Source organism: Tasmannia lanceolata, unplaced genomic scaffold, assembly GCF_043159265.1.
Source record: "Tasmannia lanceolata isolate RefF3 unplaced genomic scaffold, GAP_Taslan_0.1 ptg000002l, whole genome shotgun sequence".
Lineage (NCBI taxonomy): Eukaryota > Viridiplantae > Streptophyta > Magnoliopsida > Canellales > Winteraceae > Tasmannia > Tasmannia lanceolata.
The window spans coordinates 43,224,634-43,243,165 of record NW_027518679.1 but is presented as its reverse complement, the minus strand read 5'-3'; the positions used below and the strand labels follow the sequence as shown (position 1 = coordinate 43,243,165).

Here is an 18,532-nt window from a genome sequence, read left to right as displayed (position 1 = left end):
AGCTTATGGAGCTGCTAATACAATGTTTGTTTTTAGTTAAATAATAAGAAATCCTCTCCCATTAAACTTTTCATTTCCTCCCAGGTGGCGCTGAAAAGTTTTTAGTCTTTTATCATAAAAGTTTTTCCCTCCTAGAGACAGAGAAAATAACAAAGGTGCAATAAAATCCTAAAAGGTTACCCTTCTAGTTCATCATAAAAGTGTCCCAAAAGTGGGCTTACATTGGTATTTACAGACTTCTACCCTAATTTTTTTTAATGATGGCAAATTTATTAATAAAAAAAAAGTGGAGGGGGCAAGCCACTGAGATGGTCAAGACAAGAGACAGAGAAAAAGAAGAAGAAGGGAAGTGATATATGCACCCCTTTTTTTTACTAGGGAAAACAAAAACAAAAGGATCTGATATACAAATTATTGAAGATCAAAACATGTTTTAAGTGTCAATTGATCTAAGAGCTTACGCTTGCTTCGATATTTCCAACAACTTAATCATGCTAACACAAGAAATTTGAGGGCATTACCTTTTAATTTAAAAAAAATATGAAATATAAAGACAATTCGAGGAGTCAATATTGACATCTAGACATAGGATTACTCTAAACCATAAATCAGCTAGGAGCTTCATCATTATGCATTTCTTACAATGATCAATCTCTGAATGCTAACAAGCTGCCTTTTGTTTGAAACAACACTCAAAGATTAAACCAAAGTGAATTGGAGTATTTTCTACGGTGATGTTGATGCCAATTGAGGTCATGGATCAAAACTTCACTCACCTAATCAAAAGAATGGAAGCATGGGCTAAAGCATTGTTTTAAGAGAAGAAGCTAACTCTTTGCCTGCATAGCCGCATAGGTTCGTCACACTCATTTCTTGGGCCCCATAAAGCCCATCCACTTTCTTAGTGTCTTGATGCAATCACCTTCTTATGTACCAATCATTTCTCACGTTGCACCAAGACATTCAAAGCTTCAAGTTTCAGTTCGGACAAAGAGATTTTGTGCAGGATACAATCTAGATGCCCATGAAAATGGACCTTATTAATTCTAGAAATACCTCCGGAAGCTTGAGTCAACAACATCAAAGACACTAAAGCTAGATTGAATTTGGTTTGTATTGCAAATCTTCATATTTCTCCACCATCTTTGAGTATAAAAGCTAGAGTTTGAAGGCACAATGCAATTTGTGATTTTGCAGCAGATTTAAGAGCACTTGTGGAGGAGGGAATTGGTTCTATTGATTGTTGTTGTTGCTTGATCCACCCCCATCAACACCATCTACAATGTGAAATGTGAATAAGACCCTCAAAATCTTTAGGAGAAATCACTCTCTCTCTCTCTCTCTCTCTCTCTCTCTCTCTCTCTCTCTCTCTCTCTCTCTCTCTCTCTCTCTCTCTCTCTCTCTCTCTCTCTCACACACACACACACACACACACACACATTAACTCCTCCTCCTCCTCCTCCAACTCCTCCTCTTCTTTTCATACTTATCTTCATTCTTTTCCCCCTTACCCCATTTTACTTCTTTCATCTCATGAGAAAAAACTTACGAGAACCAGAAAGGGTATTCTATTGATTTGAAAGAAAAAAAACGATTTAAAGAGACATGAAAGTAGGAAAAAAAAAGAGAGGGGAAGGAATGGTTAAAATAAGGGAACACAATATCACTCTGTTTCCTGTAATCAATATTAAGACGCTACAATATCTGATACCAACATAGCCTTATTTTATATGTTAATATCAAAAGAAATACAATGTTATTGCCTGAAAATTTATTTCCTATTTACGACACAAACAACCACCATTAAGTATGGAGGTTACATAAAATCAGCAAAGGAAAAGCAACTCTCCAACACTTGAAAGAACCACTGTTTGAAAACTCCCCTAGTCAATCATCAATTCGCCTGAGTCAAGTAGGGGTGCAACTCAGGTCGGGTTGGGTTGAGGCCAACCCGACCCCTACCTGAGCAACCATTTGGTCAACCCAAACCCGACCCGAGGAACCCTTTTTGCCAACCCGAACCCGACACAACCCGAGATTTTTAGCTTAAAAAATTTTAAAAATTATTAAAAAAGTCGGGTTCACTCGGGTCAGGTTGCCCAAGCCCTCAACCCGAACTCAACCCAACCCGACATTTTCCCTGGTTGAACCCGTCGGATTTGGGTTGAGCCCGCCCAAATTGCACCCCTAGAGTCAAGACCCTTTTACCTTGGCCGAGATTTCATCGAAGTCCAAGTTTGGTCTGCCATATCAATCAAGTACTCCTTTGACTCACCCGAGTTAACAAAAAGTTGACTGCATCAGTTGTTGACTCGTCTGAGAAGACTCCTTTTTACCTTGGCCCGAGTTCTTGTCAAAGTTGGAGTTTTTCAACATTAAAAAGACCAACAACCTGGACAAAGGTCATAACAATTGAGGCTGTTCTTGTTAGGCATAGAAATCCTTGGATAAGCTGTTCTTAGGTTTGCTACCCAGCTTGGATAATTTTATATTGAATAAACCCCTATTATTGACTAACCTGCTTGTATAGTAGACCCTACCCAATGGGTCTGTTCTCGACATGAGCCAAGGATAGAAAGTCTGTACAAGAATTAAATAAACCCCAGTTTGCTATCCCCATGAAGAACAACCCTGATGATATAGGCATAATATACTTCACAAACTACAATAGTTTGTTCCGGTGGTTGCTTTTTCTGATACATAGAAACTAAAAGTAACCTACCATAAACCAACTATGGAGAAAATCAATACTGAGTGTGTTTGGTTGCACAAGAGCCAGGGAGGGTAAGGGATTTTGATTGGCATTTTGGTGCCACATCAGCAAAATTCCCCATTTGGTTGCCAATAGAACATCGAATTCCCTTGGGACTCCTTGGGATGTCTCCTGGGTAATTATTGCAAGTTTGCTAATGTGGCATTCTTGTCCCCAACCCAAAATCCACAAAAAAACTGGAATTTTGCTTAGAATTTCTCGGCAAAGGTGCTCCTCCTCTCCCCCGGCCCCTCTCTGTTCTCTCTACATTGGTAATGACACCCCCGACTTATTCCCCTACTCTCCGAGTCTATTCATTGCAACCAAACACGACTTACCACTGTTCTCTAAGGTGATTACAGGCAAATCCAATGCTTGTCTCCTCCCTGTTGACTACTTATTCCACTACTCTTACCCTCCAAGTCTATGATCCTCCAATTCAGTTCTAAAACAAAACACACTGAAAAAGGCAAACTGAAAAAAAAAAAAAACACAATTCACCACAAATCTAAAATACCCCATGCTCCAAATTCAGATAAACAAAAGCCCGTGTATCAAATACAGTTGAAAACTCAACATTACATTGAAAAAGAAGAAGAAAAATGCAAAAAATTACCATCAGATAAACAAGGGGAAAATAAAATAACTCAACTCAGACTTGTTCCACTACTAGCATAAGTAACTCCTTTCAAAAAAAAACTAGCATAAGTAACTCATACTAGCTCAACTACTAGAAGTACTAGTTCCGCTACTAGAACTACTCCTTGCTAAAAGACTGGAACAAATAACTAGTTCTATCTCATACTTGTTTAGCTACTAAAAGAGAACTAGCTCACCTACAATAAAAAATCTACCTTCCTATTAAATTCAATTAAGTAAAAATGCAGAAAAACAAAAACCCATGTATCAAATACACTTCAGACCTCAACATTCATTTTCAAAAGAAAAAATTCACAAAATTATCATCAGATAAACAAAATTAAAAGAAGTACAAAACAAAAAACAAAAGAACTTACAGTACAAGAATCACTTCTAATTTTCACCACTCTCCTCTTCCAATTTCTTCACATACGCCTTCAAAACCATCACAAGATCCCTAGCAGGCGCCTGAATAGTCCCAATCAACGAAACAGCAGGACTCTGTAACGAACCCAATAACTTCGCGTAAATCTCTGCCCTAGTAGGCATACTCTCTAGGGTTTTAAACTCCTCCGGCCCATAAAATTTCCCCTCAAAAACCGCCCCCGTAAAATCATTATCCTCAAGCTTTTTCTCCTTCTGAAAACTCCTATAGGGTTTTAAAGCCCCTGGGATTTCTTCTGTATGAACAAAAAGCCAAGCATTCATACCTTTCATACAGGGTTTTAAAGCTTCCCATTGCGTGCCTTCAATCGCCTTTCCAACAAGCGTGTTCTTGGCCACGACGAGGTTGACAGATTCCGGCAACGATCGCCGGAGTTCTTGGAATTGTTTGACGGTGAGGCCTTTGTATTTTATTCCGGCGATTAGGTAGCAGTTCTCGAGCTGGGTTTTTACGGTTTCTATGGTTTCTTCTTTTTTGGTTCGGCTTATTGCGGCACGGATTGTAGGGGTTTTGAGGGGTTTGGAGAAGCTGGGTTTGGGGAGGAATGAAGGGTGGGAAAAGCGGGTTAGGGTTAGGGTTAGGGTTTGGGGAGGAAAGGGTTTGGAGGAGGAGAATGTGCAGAGAGAGGTCTCCATTTGGGGGGTTTGGGGAGTGTTGGAGTTGAGCTCTGCTGGGTCAGGCTTATCTCTTACGATGAGGTTCCAAGGGTATTTTCCGTCACTCTATGGGGTGGATGGATCCCATTTGGGTCGGATCCACCTAGGGGTGCAATTCGGGTCGGGTTGGGCTGAGTTCGGTAAGGGGTCAGGATCGGGTTGAGTTATCCCAACCCGGTTTGAGTTCGGGTTGGGTTTGGGTTGAGGGTAAGAGGGTTTGGTGAACCCGACCCGGGTTTCAAACATTTTTTATGAAATTTTTTATTTTTTAAGCTTAAAAGCTCGGGTTGAACGCAAGTCAGCGCAGGTTCGGGTTGGAAAAAAGGTTCCTCCGATTGGGTTGGCCTCAAGTTGCACCCCTTTATTATTGTCTTGGTTACTATCCATTTGGATTCCTTACTGGTTGGACCCTTTTTGGATTATTCTTTCGGATCTTTCCTTTTGAGTTTGGAACAAGATCCATTTCGAATAAGGTCATTCATCCAACTGGGTTTACAATGAGGTTTCAAGGGTATTTTTGTAACTCTACAGTGTGAATGGATCCATTTGGGTCAGATCCTAGGGGTGCAACTCGGGTCGGGTTCAACCCGAAAAAAAGTCGGGTCGGGTTGAGTTCGGCGAGTTATCCCAACCCAGGTTAAGTTTGGGTCGAGGTCAGGTTGAGGGTTTGGGAACCCGACCCGAGTGAAACCCAACATTTTTATGAATTTTTTTTATTTTTTAAGCTTAAAAGCTAAGGTTGGATCAGGTTGAACTTGGGTCAGGGCATGTTCGGGTTGGAAAAAAGGGTTCCTCGGGTCGGGTTGGCCTCAACCCAACCACCTCTTTATTGTCTTGGTTACTATCCATTTGGATTCCTCACTGGTCGGGCCCTTCTTGGATTACTCTTTCAGATCTTTCCGTTTGAGTTCGAATCAAGATCTATTTCGAATCAGATCATTCATCCTTATCATGAAAACAATTCATGGGAGCCAAATGTGCCCTGGAATGATATTTTCACTCCCATTTTGAGGGGTGTCAATGGATTCACTTTGGATTGGATCCACCTATGCTTTGGTTAGTATCCATTCAGATTCTTTACTGGTTGGAACCTTTTATAGGACACTATTCGGATCTTACATTTTGAGTTCGGATCATTACCTATTTCAAATCCGTTCGTTCATCAAACTGTCTTAGGTCCTATTTACACTGTCCATAATTAAGATTAGTGTGTTTGGTTGCACAAAGCCTGGATGGCTTCGAGGTTTTGCTTGGCATTTGAGTGCCATGTCAGCAGAACCTCTTATTTGGTTGCCAATATAGCATTGACATCCCAAGAGAATACTAGGAAAGTAGGAATGTCTCCACAAAAAATGTCAAACCTTAGGTTAAAGAACAAAGCCTTTTACCATTGTGCTATAGGCTCGATCTCTTCCTTCAATTTCTTGAGAATAATGCTTTCTTTTCTCTTTCACTCTCTTCACTTTGTGTATTGGTAACCAGCATGGTTTTAAATTTTGACTGAAATCCAAAATATAGGACCAAAATTTCGGATTTTCGAAATTGATAATGCCTGAGACCTTACATTATTTTGATCGAAATTTAGGGCCCGTTTGGATACCTCATATTTTGTATTTGGATTTGGAATTGAGTTTTGAGTACAAAAAGAATAGATCTGCTAGCTCATGTTGAGCGAAACAAAGAGGGAAGTGGGGTACTTCCTACTGCAGGGGAGAGGTTGAGCAGCCAAGAGGGTGAAGGAAACAGCCACATATGTGGATTTCCAATTACTTATTTCCACAGCTTATTTGGAAATCTGATTTTTTTCACTGTCAGTGGCTGAATTGAAAATTCAAGAATCTGATATAGATCCAAATGTTAACACAAAAAGGGCAGCAAATGTGAGAATTCCAAATCAAAATCTTCTCGGCATCCTAGGGCCCGTTTGGATACCTTAGATTTTGTATTTGGATTTGGAATTGAATTTTCAGTACAAAATGAATAGATCTGCCAGCTCATGTTGAGGGAGACAAAGAGGGAAGGGGGGATTCCTTCTGCCGGGGAGAGGTTGAGGAGCCAAGTGGACGAAGGAAACTGCCAAATCTGTGGATTTCCAATTTCTTATTTCCACAGCTTATTTGGAAATCTGTTTTTTTTACTGTCAGTCGCTGATTTGGAAATCCAAGGATTTCGCCTTGATCAAAATGTCAAAAGAAAAAAAAAACAAAAGGGCAAAAGAAAGAAAAAAAAAACATAGGAACAAACCCTCGTTCACTTGGAGCAAGGGTTTGTGTAAGAGGATGTAGAAGCAAGGGAGGGAAGAGAAGATCAGTTAAGATATGGATGAGTACACGAGGGAGATGATGGACCTCAAGACTCTCGTCACTCGAACCCTTGAGAAGAAGGGTGTCCTCGCCAAAATCAGGGTATGCCAAATTTTTCCCTTTTCTTACTCTCTTTCCTTTGGATTTTTGTTTTGTTTGAACCCCATTTCTGTTTTATCAAGAAACCCATTTGGTCTTTACTTCTTTCAAAGATCTTTAAGGAGAATAAGGGCTGATTTGTTGAAAATAAGGTTCTGTTTAATTGTTTATTTGTTTGTTTGTTTATTTCTCTGTGAATGGATTTTGATTTTTTGAAAATAAGGAGAATAAGGGTTGGGTGGTCTATGGGGATTTTGATTTTGATTTTGATTTTTTTTTTTTTTGGAATGGGTTTCTGGGGAGCTGAGATTTTTGTGGGTTTTCATTAATCGAAAGAAAACTGGTGAATTTCTATGGAAAAAGCAAGGGAAGTAAAATGGGTAATGGTTTCTGTTGGGAAGTGATTACGGTGCGTTTGGTCGAGTCTCGTGCCTTTATGGGGATGTTGAAGCCACAGGCTGAGTCCCAACTCACCCTTTTCAAGAATGAAAAAAAATATGGAAAGGAAGGCACCAAGAGTGTGCAACTGTGATGAGTTTGTTAATTTTTTTCTTTCACTTAATTCAGTGAGACAACTTTTTTGGGATTGGGAACTTGGAAGACGCATTTCTTGACATCAATAAATTTTTTTACATAATGAAAGTGAGTAGAAAGTCATATGTTGATACAAATTCTGAAAATAACTGCTCGAATTCGCTTTTCATGAAACAATTATTAAAGGATACCTGAAGAGTATTTTTTTTTTATGTTGAGAGGATTTCATTACTGATAACAAGATCAAGAAGGTCCCAAAAATACAAAGAGAAAAACTTACATAAACAGAGAAACATAGTACAATGAGAATAAAAAAGCTCTAAGCTCTCCCTTAAAACTCCTTGTCTTTCCAATCTGTCTGCCTTCCCATTGGCAGACCACCTTACATGGTGGAAAGAGACAGAAGCCGAGCCCAATCTATCATGCATCTCATCAAATAAGGCAGCAAATCTCTAGAGAGCCACATGTGATCCTCTTAACCACTTGATAACGCTGAGAGAATCCCCTTCAATTACAATCTTGTTCAAATCTACATTGAGGAGCATTCTAATTCCTTGGTGAATAGCGCGGACTTCCGCCTCATTTGCATTTGCTACGCCAATCGGCTCACTGAGTGCCCAGAAAACTACTTCATCCCGCAATAAACCTCCAACTCCAGAGGGTCCTGGATTTCCAAGGCTAGAACCATCGAAATTTCGTTTTAATATTCCATGGGCCGGTGGTGTCCAAGCTTAATTCAGGTTCGACACTAGAAGCGCCACATATCTCCTTCCACCCATGCCATACGTCGTAAGCAATACAAATGTGAAGCTTTCTAGAGTTTTTACCCATGATATTGTTAAAGCAATAGCCTTATTGAAAAGGAGTTGGGCTCCTTTAGCAAATCCCTTTAAAATTCTTGCATTTCGTTCTTTCCATATCGTGGCCAAAAAAGAGATATTCCATAGTATTTTACCTTTATTTTTCCATGGTGCCATTGCCCAACCTTTCACTACCTGAAGAGTATATTATAAATTTAAATTCTTCTCTATCCGATTAGAAAGCCTCTGGGGGAGTTTGGAGAAGGATTCTGGGCATGGATTCCTATCCCTTTCTGTCAAAGTTTTAATATCTATCAATAATTTACTACAAAATTACGGATTGCAATTTCTCAGCTATCAAGAATATCTTTATTTGGAAAAGAAAAGACAGTAAAAACAAATTTTTTTTTGAGACGGTAAAATGAGAATATATTAAAAGGCGAACCGAGAAGGTTCAAAACAAATTACAGAAGGAGAAAGAAACGAAAATACAAAATCATGGTGGGAGATAATCAAAACGCTCCAGACTAGACCGAAAAACACAACCCCTTGCTAGGGAGTCAGCATCTGAATTAGCAGATCTCCTCACATGCGTAAACAATATAGACGAGTCAAGAACTATATCATCAATTTCCTCGAAGAAAGATAAAAATCGCCACGGAGGAGAAACTGCACCCAAAAGCCAGAGAACAACATTAGAGGAGTCCCCTTCCACTATCACCTTATCTAACACAGAATTATCCAAAAACTTGATCCCACAGTGAACTGCTCTCACTTCCGCTTCATTAGAGTCCGCCACACCAATGGGGCCCGAGAAGGCCCAGAGAACATCCCCCTTGGAATTTCTGCATAAACCCCCAATCCCTGCATCACCAGGATTGCCAAGAGATGATCCATCGAAATTCAGCTTTAACATCCCATCAGGAGGAGGGAGCCAGGATTGAGTAATTTTGACTTTGCTAACCCCCTCCATGCAAATAATCTGCCAACCTTCCCATAGATCATACGCTGAGACGAAATGAAACAGAGGAAGGCTTCTAGCCCAAGAAATGACTGCTGCAATGATCTTGGTAAATATCCAGTAAGACGATTTTGCCACTCCTTCAAATACTCGGGAATTTCTTTCCTTCCAAATGAACCACCATAAAGCCATCATACACATCTTCCACAGCGCCTTACCCTTTCTTTTCCAGGGGCACCAATCCCAACTTTTAATAAAATCTGATATGGTGTTAGGGAGAGCCCATGATACCCCAAAGCGAGATAGGATAAAGCCCCATACATCTCTAGCAAACTTACAGTGAATGAATAGATGATCAATGGATTCGCCATCCGCTAAACATAATGGGCAATGGTTCACCAAAATCATTCCTCTCTTCTTCAAAAATTCAATTGTCTGGATACGACCACAACATACTGCCCATGCAAAAAAGGAAACCCTCGGCGGGCAAGAAAACTTCCAGATCGAAGCAGATAGAGGCTCAACTTCGCTACACACCAAATGTTGATACAAAGATTTAACAGAGAAAAATCCAGATGAACACCAAAACCACACACGGGAATCAACCCCCCTCCTCTTAATATAACACCCTTCAATCAAAGACATCAACTCTAAAACTGAATTCAACCCTCTATAAAAAAAGTCTCTTTTGAACTTCGGCTTCCAAACCACTATCGAGTTAACCCGCTCAAAACAATCCGCCACCCATGTCACCTTTTGAGAAGACACCAAAGACAGATCAGGGAATAAAAACATAACTACATAAGGGTGGAGATTAGAGAGTGCCTTAAACATGAAAAGGGGAAAAAGTTAAAATAAAACACTAATGGAGAGGAGTGTGTGGCACACAAATGATGGCTTAAAAACCCATCTCTAGCTAAACCATCCACTATCTTATTCAATCATCTGCCTTCTGACGGATGTGGTCTAAGGATATTGATGGGGTGTGAAAACACCAGCCTCTTACAGGCTGCCACCTGTCCCAGAGTAGGTGAGATCCAGCCTCTCACAGGCTGCCACCTGTCCCAGAGTAGGTGAGATCCAGCCTCTCACAGGCTGCCACCTGTCCCAGAGTAGGTGAGATCCAGCCTCTCACAGGCTGCCACCTGTCCCAGAGTAGGTGAGATCCAGCCTCTCACAGGCTGCCACCTGTCCCAGAGTAGGTGAGATCCAGCCTCTCACAGGCTGCCACCTGTCCCAGAGTAGGTGAGATCCAGCCTCTCACGGGCTGCCACCTGTCCCAGAGTAGGTGAGATCCAGCCTCTCACAGACCACCACCTATCCTGGACACCTGTCCAGGACACCTCAACAGATCTTCCCTATAAATAGGGGACTAAAGCTCAGACTAAGGGGTAATGCTAAAAACCCTCTTCTCCCTAAAAACTCTGACATTTCCCTTCACTCTTGCTCATACTGACTTGAGTGTCGAAGGACCTGTCCGGAGTAAAATCCGGTCTGGTCTTCTGACCTCGTTTGCCTTGTGCAGGACTAAGCACTCACCACAGGACTCATACTCAACCTCCCTCGTCACTCGCTCTCAGTTCTTACGCCACTGCTGTACCTGTTACCGATTTTTGGTCTAACAGATTGGCGCCATCCGTGGGACTAAGAACTAAAAGCTGTTCTTACATATCTCACTTACAAAAATGGCAGGGCGCAAGAGTGCGCGGTTAGCTTCTGCGCAGACCGACCAAGCCGCGCTACCTCGTAGGACCCGGAGCGGTCGAATCGCCTCGATGGTAGTGGCAGCATCTGCCGACCAAAGCCTTCCTCGCTCGGAGCATCACAATCCCGTGCCCACCTCGGAGCAAGTCCAAGCCCTCTTCCAGCAGATGACGGCCCTTGTTGGTCAGTACCAACAACTACTTCAAGCACCCCCTCCACCTCCTCCAGAGGCCCCGCGATCTGCCCAAGGAGTCCACAGGGGAGAGTCATCACGTCATGGGGAGGGCAGAACTCATCACTCCGCTAGACAAGTTCATCGCCCCATAGTGAGGCACGCCCAGACAGAACCTCATCACCGCGAAAGATCGCGGTCTCGCTCCACGCAGAGGCGCCGGCCTCACGAAGATTGTTTGCCACCGGCAAAATCTCGGCCTCGTCGTAGGAGTCCGGAAAGTCAGTCCGGTTCTGCGGCAAGCCCATTTGTGGGAAGAATCAGGTCCCCAGACCGCAGAACGGATCCGCTGCTACAGAGAATGGAGGAGATGAACCACCGAATAGAGGAATTGGCGAAGGATCAGAGCCGGCCCGCCTCCAGAGCGTTCTCAAGCAGAACGCCGTTCACTAGTGATGTCCTGAGTGCTCCAGCACCCAGAGGATTTAAAATGCCTGCCGTCCCTCAGTACGACGGCACTACCGATCCCGTGGATCATTTGGAGACATTTAGAACAATGATGCTCCTCCACGGCGCCTCCGACGGCTTCATCTGCAGAGCCTTCCCAACGACGCTCACTGGCGCGGCAAGAGACTGGTACTCCAGGATCAAACCAAACTCCATCAACAATTTCGATGATTTTGGAGAGGATCTGGTCCGCCATTTCATGAGTAGCCGTAGGCCGAAGAAAACGACTGCATCCCTGATGGCCTTACGACAGGATGATAATGAACCCCTGAAGGTGTTCGTCCGCCGCTTCAACAGGGAGGCACTACAGGTGCCCAATTTAGATCCCTCAGCGGCTATGAACGCACTCCTCACCGGTGCAAGATCTGATGATTTTCGTCGAGCGGTGGCTCGGCAAAATCCGCACTCACTGGCGGATCTCATGGCCGGGGCAGAAGAGTACATAACAGTGGAAGAAACACTGGCAGCTCTTAATTCAAACCGGAGGATAACCTCTGAAGAGAAGAATCTGCCTAAACAGCGTAGGGAGGATAAACCTCCTAGGAAAGAGAAGTCTCCACCCCCTCAGAGAAGAGAAGAGAACTTCACACCTCTCAATACCTCTAGAAAGCACATACTGGCGGCAATCAGTGAGGAGGAGTTTGTGAAGTGGCCGCCCAGAATGATCTCCAAGGGAAACAGAAGAGATCCTTCAAAGTACTGTCGGTTTCACAAGGACCACGGCCATGACACAGAGGATTGCTGGCAGCTCAAGGGAGAAATTGAGCAGCTGATCAGCCGGGGTTATTTGAAAAAATACATCCAGAATGACGGCCGCACCCAAGAGCGCAAAGGAAAGAGTCCCCAGGGCCGTAGCCCTCGAAGATCACAGCAGCCCCCTCCTCAGGATAAGACTTCTCAGGTCACCGACGCGCAGCCTGAGGCACCCCGATCTCAACCAAGGGGGGTTATCAATACAATCATGGGCGGACCAGCCGCTGGGGGCACCTCCTCTGCTGCTCGAAAAGCGTATGCACGGCAAGTTAACGCCGTTCACACAACCAGCAAAAAGTCAAGAACGGAGAATGAGATCTCCTTCTCGGACGCAGATCTGGACAGCCTTATTTTGCCCCACGACGATGCATTGGTGTTAACCATGCTCGTTGCTAACTGGGAGGTAAAGAAAATTCTTGTGGACAACGGGAGCTCAGCGGATATTCTATACTACCATGCCTTCGAGAAAATGATGATAGGCGACGACCGTCTAAGGCCGGCGAACTCAGATTTGTTCGGCTTCTCCGGAGAGGTCGTAAAAGTGGTAGGACAGATCGAGCTCCCTGTTCTTGTCGGAGATTCACCATGTCAAGCGTTCGCCATGGTTAACTTCCTGGTAGTGAAGGCCACCTCGGTCTATAATGCTATCTTGGGACGGCCTGGCCAGAATCTGATCCGAGCAGTCGCCTCAGCCTACCACCAAAAAATGAAATTCATAACCCCTAATGGCGTGGGGGAAGTTCGCGGAGATCAGCCTCAATCAAGGGAGTGCTATGCAATGGCACTGAAAGGAAAAAACGCAGTGGAATCACTGCCAATCGAACTGCTTGATGTAAGGGACGAACTCAGGGGTACTCAACCCGCTGAGGACCTACTCTCCATCCCACTGTGCCCGGAGGACGGTGAGAAAGTCGCTCTGATCGGTTCCTCCCTTAGTAGTAGCATTCAACATCAACTCACCGAGTTTCTCCAGGGCAATGCAGATGTCTTTGCATGGGTTCCTGCCGATATGCCCGGCATCGATCCAGAGATCAGCACTCATAGGCTTGGTGTCGATTCAACCTGCAGACCGGTGAAGCAGAAAAGGAGACACTTTGCTTTTGAAAGGCGACAGGCAATAAAAGAAGAAGTGGAGAGGCTTCTGAAGGCTGACTTCATTCGCGAGATTCGATATCCGGACTGGCTAGCAAACGTAGTCCTAGTCAAGAAGACTAATGGAAAGTGGAGAACCTGCGTCGATTTTACTGATCTGAATAAGGCTTGTCCCAAGGACAGTTATCCGCTCCCGAAGATCGATCAGCTCATCGACGCCACAGCGGGTCATGAACTGTTGAGCTTCATGGACGCCTTCTTCGGATATAACCAGATCAGGATGTACGAATCGGATATACCAAAGACCTCATTCGTCACAGATCAAGGGACTTATTGCTACCGAGTCATGCCCTTCGGCCTCAAAAACGCCGGAGCTACTTACCAAAGGCTGGTGAACAGACTTTTTCAGAACCAGATCGGCCGAAATATGGAAGTGTATGTGGATGATATGCTGGTCAAAAGTCGAAGCGCACAGGACCACGTGTCTGATCTCAGAGAAACATTTCAGGTCCTCAAGAAGCACAACATGAAACTCAACCCCACCAAGTGCACTTTTGGTGTCAGCTCGGGGAAGTTCTTGGGATTCATGGTGAGTCAGCGAGGGATAGAAGCAAATCCCGAGAAGATCAGAGCTGTGATAGAGCTTACCGCCCCAAGAACCATCAGAGAAGTTCAGCGGCTCACGGGAATGATAGCGGCATTGGGCCGCTTCATCTCCAAATCGGCGGAGAGATGCCTGCCCTTTTTCAGCGCGGTTAAGGGGCTCAAGACTGCGCCCTGGACGGAAGAATGCCAGATTGCCTTCGACGAGCTGAAAAGGTATCTGTCCTCCCCGCCATTATTGACAAAGCCGGAGCCAGGTGAGGAGTTATTTCTGTATCTCTCCGTTAGCTCCACGGCACTGGCAGCTGTCCTCGTCCGCGAAGAGCACCGCCAGCAAAAACCAATCTACTATGTCAGCAAGGTTCTTCACGACGCAGAAATAAGGTACCAGCGGGTCGAGAAATTGGCTTACGCGCTGGTAATGGCTGCCAGAAAACTAAGGCCATACTTCCAAGCTCACACTGTAAAGGTCTTGACTGACCAGCCACTTCGACAGGTCCTCCATCGACCAGATATCTCCGGGCGACTTGTAAAATGGGCCGTAGAGCTAAGTGAGTTCGATATTCAGTACGCGCCCAGACCAGCTATCAAAGCCCAAGTGCTAGCAGATTTCGTAGCCGAGTGTACCATCCCCCAACAGGTCGTCGACCCCGAAGCGGCACAGCTCCCAGTTACAGAAAAGGCAGCCCCTGAAGAATGTATAGCAGGAGAACCTCAGGAGATCATGCGACAGCCAACCAAACCGGACACTATGACCAATGCACCAGTCTGGGAGGTATACGTCGATGGATCTTCAAATAAAAGTGGCTGTGGAGCCGGCCTCGTCCTTACCGGGCCCGATGAGTTCACTGCGGACTACGCCCTGAGATTCGGATTCCGTGCGTCCAACAATGAGGCAGAATATGAAGCCCTCCTTGCCGGAATGAACCTAGCAATTCAGACCGGCGCACGGACATTAAAAGCATACTGCGACTCGCAGCTGGTAGCAAACCAAATCCAAGGGGTCTATGAAGCTCGAGATGAGCGTATGGTTAAGTATCTTGCCAAGGTTCATCAACTCTCCGGCCGGTTTGCCAGTTTCGAGGTCATCAGAATACCACGAACAGAAAATACCAAAGCAGATGTACTGTCGAAGCTGGCTGCCTCTGGGTACACCACTCTTGGAAGAATACGTATGGAATTCCTACAAAGATCTAGCATCGAAAGAGAAGCCGCAGAAATAATGCAGGTGGAGAACGAGCCGTGCTGGATGGACGAGATCATTCACTACTTACGGGACGAAAAGCTTCCCGAAGATAAGAAGGAAGCCCGTAAGGTGATACAGAGAGCTGCCCGATTCTCCCTCAGCAGTGACATTTTGTATAAAAGGTCCTACACTCTCCCGTACCTAAAGTGTCTGGGACCAAGCGACGCCGCGTACGCATTGCAAGAGACTCATGAAGGAATCTGTGGAGAACATCTGGGGGGCAAAGCCCTGGCAATAAAGGTACTCCTCAGAGGATTGTATTGGCCCACCATACGACAAGACGCGCTGAATCTGGTTAAAAAGTGCGAGAGGTGCCAGAAATTTTCCCCCACCATCCACCAGCCTGCTGTGGCGATGACCCCAATTATCAGTCCACTTCCTTTTGCAGTATGGGGGATGGACATCTTGGGCCCTTTTCCGCCGGCTTCTGGAAAGCGCATATTCGTGGCAGTGGCGATCGACTACTTCACCAAGTGGGTGGAGGCAGAACCTCTAGCCCAGATCACTGAGCAGAATATACAGAATTTCTTCTGGAAGGCAGTGGTCTGCAGATTTGGGATTCCCCGTGCCTTAATCACAGATAACGGCAAACAGTTCGACTGCCGGAACTTTCAGAAGTTCTGCTCTGACCTAAAGATTGAACAGAGATTCACTTCGGTTGCTCACCCCCAGACCAATGGGCAAACGGAAGTAACTAATAGGATCTTGCTTCAAGGGATAAAGAAGAGGCTGGATGAAAAAGCTGGCCGATGGGCAGATGAGCTCTACCATGTTCTGTGGGCTTACCGCACCACTCCTCGCACGACGACTGGTGAATCACCATTCAACCTCTCTTTTGGAACCGAAGCCGTGATACCTGTTGATATAGGCACCCCATCTCCCAGAGTCATCAGTTTCCATGAGCAACTGAACAGCGACGGACTCCGCGCCAATCTCGACTTACTAGAAGAAATCCGGGAGGAATCTCGAATCCGGGTCGCCGCTTATAAGCAGAAGGTGTCGAATTATCACGACTCCAAAATTCGCCCCAGAGAATTCAGGACAGGGGATCTGGTCCTGAGAAAGGCAGCCGTCTCCCAGCCGACGAAAGTAGGGAAACTTTCCCCAACTTGGGAGGGACCCTATCGAGTGAAGGAAGTTATCCGGCCAGGAAGCTACAAGCTAGAGACACTGGAGGAGCACCTATTACCCCACGCATGGAACTCCAAAAACCTCAGGAAATATTATCAGTAGTCGAATTATCCGGCGTGAAAAGGTGATCTTGTAAATTTGTATATTTGTTGTTATGAATAAATAATCTTCTTGCAAATTCAGTGTCACTTTTATATCTGAAAACCCAGTTCTTAAACTGGGTACGCACTGGAAACCCAGTTCTTAAACTCGGGTACGCACTGGAAACCCAGTTCACAAAACTTGGGTACGCACTGGAAACCCAGTTCTTAAACTCGGGTACGCACTGGAAACCCAGTTCACAAAACTTGGGTACGCACTGGAAACCCAGTTCTTAAACTTGGGTACTCACTGGAAACCCAGTTCACAAAACTTGGGTACTCACTGGAAACCCAGTTCTTAAACTTGGGTACTCACTGGAAACCCAGTTCACAAAACTTGGGTACTCACTGGAAACCCAGTTCACAAAACTTGGGTACTTACTGGAAACCCTGTTCACAAAACTTGGGTACTCACTGGAAACCCAGTTCACAAAACTTGGGTACTCACTGGAAACCCAGTTCACAAAACTTGGGTACTTACTGGAAACCCTGTTCACAAAACTTGGGTACTTGGTCACAATTCGACTACCAACAGCCTCATTCCCAGGTTATCAAAATTAAAAAGACATCAAAATTAAAAAGACAAAGTCAAGCAAATCACTCAGTTGAGAAGTATCAGAGACAGACAAATGTGATTTCATTGATCAGAATATGTGGGGCCTCGAGGGCCATTACAAAATTCACTTTAAAAATGCTGGTAAGAGCTGTAGGGTCTCAAGGACCATTACAAAAAGAGGTCAAAACAAAAAAAAAATAAAAAATAAAAAATTCTAAGCATCTGGAAGAGAGGTGATGTCAGCAGGAGCATCAGCAGGAGTATCTGGCTCCTCATCAGTAATCTTCGGCCTGGCAGGGAGAGTCATGTTCTGCATCAATAAGTTTGGATTGCAGGCCTGGAGCTCCTGGAGGCAGTCGTAGTATCCAAGACTATAAGCCTCGCTCGACAGGCTGAAAAGTTCAGCCTCCTTTGCCTCTGTGGCCTCTTTCACTGCCTTCTCCTGCCTCTCAGTAGCTCTTCCTCTTTGAGCCTCCATGGCTTCAGCAGCCTTGGCCAGTTTCCTCTTCTCTGCGGCCAGATCCTCTTTCAACAACCTCCTCTCCTCCTCTATTCGCCCGATGCTCGTTTGAAGTTCCTGCACCTCAGCGGCCAACTTTCCGTTCACCTCTTCAGATGCAGTAATGGCTTGGGAGAACTTCTTACTCTTCTCCTTGAGGTCATTATAGTAGAGCAAGATCTGAAGAAAGAAACAGGCATCAGTATGGTGAAAGGAAGAAATGGGCAGAAAGTTAGCAAATGGATCACCACTTCCTTACCTGGTAAGCTGAGGATAGCACAGCCTCCTCTCCTGTAGCTGGCGGCTCGTAAAGGATCTGTTGCTTGTCCTTCCGCAGCAAACACTTGCTCATGAGCTCTGCTGCTACTCGGCTCTCGCCTAGGGCAGTGTCATCCTTCAGAACGGCCCAATTGGGTCGAAAGACGTGCTCACTAATCCCCGCAGGAGGACGAGCCCCAGAACCGGCTCCGGTAGAAGCACCACCGGACTTAGAAGAGCCACCGCCCTGAGCAAAGGGGCCTATTAGCTTCACCGTAGTCTTGGGCCTCTGGGATGGGGGAGGAGTGCCCTGTGACGGGGCCGGACTCCCCAGTACAGTCGCCTTTCTCTTATGGCGCTCCTGCTGCGCCTGTTGAGCACCTTCTTGTGCCCGCGGGTGAGCTCCCTGCCTGATTTTCTCGACGGTTGATTGTTTCTTCATCTCTGCAAGACAAATGAGCAGCCAACGGTCAGAAGCAAGTATATAAAAAATAAACAGATTGCATAGACAAGTCTAGCTACATACGTTCTGGAGTCGCGGCACTCACGCCCAGCCCGACCAGAATCGCCTCTTCAGAAAACTCCTTACAACGGATGAGGCCCGATTGCTCGATCTCCTTCCGCATCAAGGCGAATGTTATCATGTCCTCACCTTCGAGGAGCGGCTTTCGACTCAGTTTTG

At 45.1% G+C, this 18,532-nt stretch overlaps 2 protein-coding genes across 3 annotated transcripts in view; one reads left to right on the top strand and one right to left on the bottom strand.

The window, feature by feature from the left end:
• Positions 1-3,656: 3,656 nt before the first annotated feature.
• Positions 3,657-4,541, bottom strand: EMB3136 (Ribosomal protein L10 family protein). The gene has a single exon (XM_077389243.1). The coding sequence runs from the start codon at positions 4,469-4,471 to the stop codon at positions 3,785-3,787; it is 687 nt and encodes a 228-aa protein (XP_077245358.1). The 5' UTR covers positions 4,472-4,541; the 3' UTR covers positions 3,657-3,784.
• A 2,155-nt stretch (positions 4,542-6,696) lies between these two features.
• LOC143873899 (protein TONNEAU 1a-like) overlaps positions 6,697-18,532 on the top strand; it is a 34,605-nt gene continuing 22,769 nt past the window's right edge. The window contains exon 1 of one of the 2 annotated variants that reach the window (XM_077376847.1): positions 6,697-6,897. In XM_077376847.1, the coding sequence (XP_077232962.1) occupies positions 6,811-6,897 (87 nt within the window). In that variant the 5' untranslated portion in view covers positions 6,697-6,810. The remainder of the gene's footprint in view (positions 6,898-18,532) is intronic. The other variant, XM_077376846.1, reaches the window with a different exon arrangement.

Excerpts from the sequence above, each read along its gene's own strand:
- EMB3136 (XM_077389243.1), bottom strand. The coding sequence starts at position 4,471 with ATGGAGACCTCTCTCTGCACATTCTCCTCCTCCAAACCCTTTCCTCCC.